Below are 5,680 nucleotides of genomic sequence, written 5' to 3' on the forward strand. Positions count from 1 at the left end.
ACCCCCAAACAGGCGTTGGAGATTCTTGTCAAACAGCTGAACTGCATCAACGACGAAATTGTGACTCATATCCTGATATTGCTTCAGGAGTCACCAGTGTGGAAATTCAGGGCTTTGGCTTGTCGTCTGCTTATCTCCCTTGGTACGTTTTGGAAATAGTAGCTTTTACTCAAAACTTGTGTTTGAGCTTAAACTTGAACTTTCATTTAGCGCAATATCCACTAAATGTGCTCAAAGTGCTTTACAGTGGGTCTCAAGCTAGCAACAACACTTTACATGTAGGTTGGGGCATGATGACTGAGAGGCGTTTTTACAATTTTTTGACTGAGACAACGCTGTTATGGGATAGGCAACCAATTAACACCTGAGTTCAGTGAGGGAATGTGAGTGAATAGTCTTTATAAAGTCTTGAACCAGGTACAAAGTGGTCCGAGGACAACTATCATACCACAAGACCACAAGCCACACTTTTATGTTAAAACTTTGTTTGCAATATATTATTATAAATGGAATCCCACTTTTTACTCAATCATCATTGGCTTTAATATAAAATATAGTTCAGACTTGAGTATTTTAATAATTGATTTTACTTATTTCAGATTTTGTTCTGAAATTTGATAAAACAATGTGTATTTTCAGGACCAAAACAAGAGTTTGTCATTGCCAAGACAGAAGAAATTTACTCACTGCTCTCAAGAAAATTATGGGACGATCCAAATATGGTATGATTTGTAATGTTTGCAAATGCTTCTTATGTCAAGTCACCAAAAAAACATAATTTTTAAATGTTTAAATCCTAAACAAACAAACAAACAAACAAACATTGCAGCACCCCATGTGAAGATTACCCATATTGCATATCTTTAAATTCATGAAAATATAATGACATTTTTATACTTTACTAAGAAACTTAAAAACACATTGCTGTCCTAAAAAAATGTGCTTAAATCATGTTTAATCATGTTAAATTAAGTTATTAAAATTTGATTAATGTTTCTTAGTTTTGTTCTTTTTCTTTCTTTACATTTCTCCCTGTCTTTATTTTTAACCTTTTGCTAATGAATTTGAATTCAGGAGAAATTCAGTAACTCAGAAATTCGATTGCATTTCTTTACCGTGAACGAATTTGATTATTAAAAAAAGTTATAAAAAGTTTTATCTTTTAACGTCATAATGTTGCAATATTATTTTCATATTTTGTTGTTGTTGTTAAATTGAATTCGTATCACGTTTCCTTCACACTTGTCTCACTGTAATATGTTTTGTTTTATATTACTGTAAAGCGCATAGAGCCTGTGACTGGTAAAGCGCTATATAAATGCCAATTATATTATTATTATTATTATTATATTATTATTATTATTATTATTATTATTATTATTATTATTATTATTAATTATTTATTATTATATTATATTATTTAAAGTCAAATCAATGGAAATTTAAAGCTTACACTGTTTACAGAAATGATTAAAATCATTGTTTGAAAAAAAAACAACCCAAAAAACAATCATGCTTCTAGGATCATTTGTCAGCCCATATTCGAAGAACTACTTTTATTCAAATTCGATTTTTAAAACAGATTTTAGTTATGTTGAATAAGGTAACAAAGGATTGGTGGTGATGGTGTTGATGATGGTCAGGGGATCCATACATTCTGACTACCCTACGAGTATCCCATTTCAATATTATGTGTTTTTTAGGGTTCTGGGTGATGTAGATGTTAAATATAGTTGTCCAATTAGTTGTTCTTATAAACCATATGACCCATTGAGCTGGATTTTGTTATGTTTTATTTTCAGCGTTAAGTAGACAGTTCCAACTTTTTGCTACTCATGTATAAGTCACCAGTCTATGGCAAAGTAGTTTCAACGAGATCTAATAGGTTCTGTTACTCAATTACTCCGTCATGGCCCCCCCCCCCCCCCCCAAAAAAAAAAAAAAGAACCCACTTGATAATGACTCTCTTTCATAATGAATGTTATTGTATTTTTGTTGGACACAGGAAGTGCGTCTTGCTGCAGCCAAAGCTTTAACGGCCCTGGGAATGTTTGCAAAAGTTTGTGATTCTGTTGAAAGGTAAATGTTCACTTTATTTCTGTCCCTGCCTCTATTTTTTGCTGTTCCTTCACCTCTGTAACCATCCATATCTCTCTCTCTCTCTCTCTCTCTCTCTCTCTCTCTCTCTCTCTCTCTCTCTCTCTCTCTTTCTGTCTCTTCTTCCCCCCCCCCTCCCTTTCTTTCTTTGTACCCTTATATTCCACTATCCATCTGTCCATTTGAGGACAAGGTCAATATATTTTTGAATATGATTTGTTATTTATATAATACTTCATCATTTACATAATTTGTAAAATCCACTATTGCATGTTATTATTCCCTATTAATATTATTGTTTATTTGTTTGTTTTTCTCTATAACTCTTCAGAAACTTGGAATCAGCAGACGAAGATGCAAGGTCACAAGCTGCTATTTCTGTGGTAAATTTAGAACTAAAAACCTATTGTTAACTTGAGTTTCTCTAAGCTGAAAGCCAATTTAAGGTTTAGTGTTAATGAGAGTTTTCTCCAATACAATAACAAAATGCCTTAGTCTCATTTTTGCCAGAAAACTTTTTACATTTATGATCAATTTTAACACCTGCCCAAATTTTAGAAAGGTCTGGATGCTGTATTTAATCATGTCAATCCTCTTTTATATAAATATTCATATCCTTCATTTAATAAGACAAAACGTACTCAAAGCTCTTTACTCTGGTCCCAAGCCAGCAACAACATTTAACATGTAGTATGAGATATGACACCTGTTAGGCGATACAATTACTTTTTTTTTCTGACAGAGACAACACTGTTAACAACAGATACTCATTTTACACCTGAGTTTAGTCATTTTAATAAGCTTGTTTGTATTTCACAACTCTCTATTTTTGGATTTGTATCTTCAGGGCACGCTGGGAATGAAGAGTGAGAAATTGATTCGACTCTTGCTGGAAATGATTGAATTGGATTCTAGTGATTATGTCAGGCTGATGGTGAGTTATAATGATGAAGATGATGATGGTGATGATGATGATGATGATGATGATGATGATGATGATGTTGATGATGATAATGAGGATGTTGGTGGTGGTGATGATGATGATGATGATGGTGGTGGTGGTGATGATGATGATGTTGGTGGTGGAGATGGTGGTTATGTTGATGACAATGATGATGATGGTGGTGGTGGTGGAGGTGGTGGAGGTGGTGGTGGTGGTGGTGGTGGTGGTGGTGGTGGCGGTGGCTTTAATGATGATGTTTATGTAACAGTCAGAATCTAGCACTCTCTCAAGCAAGACACGGCTGTCTTAAATACGTACCTTGTACTTGTAGCCAATATAGTGGGCATTACGTTCAATATACGAGTATTTTGACTGATTACCTAAAAAGGAATAGCTTTGTTGCTGACACAATGCTTTTCAAGTAAAACACTAACTTGAACTGCCCGCCATATCAATTGTACTGACACACAAAACTATATGTAACCTTCAACGTTTATAGTAAGTTAGAGAGACAAGTGAGAACTAATCACCCAGCTTGTGATCTAAAAAAAAAATATAAATAACAAAGAGCTGAGTGTCAATTTTATTCTATACATTATAAATGTAATTGCATCACTGCGTCAAAGCATTGTGATAAATACTCACAAACAAGAAGGCCAGCTGGTTTGACTGGCAAGCATACACTAACGATAACTATGCTCATTGCTTGTTGAAAAATAATGTGTTTCACAATTAGCTGTATATACGAATCTTCTATTACAAATACTTTATATTTTACATCACAGATTGTGCGCACTTTTGGCATCTTGAGACTGACGGACAAAAGGATTCTACGATGTCTCAGGGAGAGAGAAAAGTTGGATGGACCTTTAGCCAGGTAAGTTTTCTTCAGCATCATCATCATCATCATCATCATCATCATCATCATCATCATCATCATCATGATCGCCATCATCATCATCGTCACCCCCACCGCCATCCTCCACTATCTTCTTCTTCTTCTTCTTCTTCTTCTTCTTCTTCTTCTTCTTCTTCTTCTTCTTCTTCTTCTTCTTCTTCTTCTTCTCTTCTTATTCCTGATCCTTCCCTTTCTCTTCATCCTCCTCCTCCTCCTCCTCCTCCTCCTTCTCCTCCTCCTCCTCATCCTCCACTCTTTCCTCCTCCATCTTTCTCTAGTCCTTATTTTCTTCCTCCTCATCTTCTCATCCTTCTTTTATGTTATTTAACAATTCCTCACACCCTTTACTCTTTACCATTACAGGGAATCCAGGAGAACATTGCGCGTTTTGGATCAGATGCAAGGGGCGGTAACTTCGAGGTCTTTACCAGTCAGCCTTACTCAAGTACCAAAACCTTTCACCAAAAAACGAGTTCTCTCCCCTATACCCGTTGCAGTATTTTAGAATTTTTCAATGAAGTAGCGTCAGGAAAAATCAACGTTCAGCTCTTCAATGTATGTATGTATGTGTGTGTGTGTGTGTGTGTGTGTGTGTGTGTGTGTGTATGTGCATCTGTGTGTAACTGTCTGTGCTTGTGTTTAATTATAATTATTTATTATTATTTTTTTAAATTTTGTTTTTGTTTTAATCTTTTTTCTTCTGTCCAGCTATTGTATCTTTCTTAAGAATAAAAGCGTAGGTAATCGCTTATTTGTTTTATAAACCGGTCTACGGGTCAAGCTGGACAAACTGATATAATATATTGTTGGCAGTTTAAAAAAAAATTATGTGCATTTTTCATGGCGTGGCTTATTTTGGACTCGTTTCACTGCATGGTCAGTACATAATATTGTTTCAATGTATTTATTTATTTATTTATTTGTTGTTTATTTTTTTTTAAATATGTTTCATTGTTGTTTATTTATTTATTTATATATTTTTTCATTAATATCTTTGTCATAAATTCATTTATTTTTCATCCATTTTACTTTTGTGTTTGTATTTTACTTTTATTTGATGAAAATAAAAACATTTGGTCTTATGTAAAATGTTTAAATTTATTTTGCAACCAGCATGAGAATTGAAAATCTTTTTTAAAATTTCGTTTTAGTTTCTGAGAACCATTATAATGTTATAATGAAAGTGGTGAAATACAAATAGGGATGATTATATCTTGTTTTGAAAATGTTATTATATTTGATAATTCATGTTATGAATGATTATACACACAATCTGTGATAAGAAACTGTAATGCTTTATAAAGCGCTTTGAGCATGTTTAGTGGATATTGCGCTACATAAAGCTCAATGCTATTGATGTATATTATATTTTTTTAAATTATTTATCTGTTTGATTTTATTTTTACAATACGAACAGTGTGTCTCAATAAAATCTTTCAATGAAAACGACTTGTGTTTGAAGCATCCAATTATTATCTTCCACTAGAAAAAAGAAAGAGAGAGAAATTAGGGAGCAGGCACTGGTGTAAGATAAAGATCTAAAAAAATGTGTATGAAACAGCGCCAGACATGGCAAGATAAGAAAGAAATTATATATATATATATATATATATATATATATATATATATATATATATATATATATATATATATATATATATATATATAAATATATATATAATTTTTTTTTTTTTATATATACTATTATATATTTATTTTTTTTGTTCGTTTTTTTTTTTTTT

At 32.7% G+C, this 5,680-nt stretch overlaps 1 protein-coding gene across 2 annotated transcripts in view; it reads left to right on the forward strand.

The window, feature by feature from the left end:
* The window catches only part of LOC144972426 (uncharacterized), a 26,136-nt gene extending 20,752 nt beyond the window's left edge, over positions 1-5,384 (forward strand). For both annotated transcript variants that reach the window (XM_078913594.1, XM_078913593.1), the window contains 7 exons: positions 13-142; positions 640-722; positions 2,006-2,079; positions 2,429-2,480; positions 2,945-3,031; positions 3,826-3,917; positions 4,302-5,384. In XM_078913594.1, coding sequence (XP_078769720.1) covers positions 13-142; positions 640-722; positions 2,006-2,079; positions 2,429-2,480; positions 2,945-3,031; positions 3,826-3,917; positions 4,302-4,443 — 660 coding nt within the window. In that variant the 3' untranslated portion in view covers positions 4,444-5,384. The remainder of the gene's footprint in view (positions 1-12; positions 143-639; positions 723-2,005; positions 2,080-2,428; positions 2,481-2,944; positions 3,032-3,825; positions 3,918-4,301) is intronic.
* Positions 5,385-5,680: the final 296 nt, after the last annotated feature.

This window comes from Berghia stephanieae, chromosome 5 (genome assembly GCF_034508935.2).
Source record: "Berghia stephanieae isolate SIO BIC M18660-M18661 chromosome 5, UCSD_Bste_1.3, whole genome shotgun sequence".
NCBI lineage: Eukaryota > Metazoa > Mollusca > Gastropoda > Nudibranchia > Aeolidiidae > Berghia > Berghia stephanieae.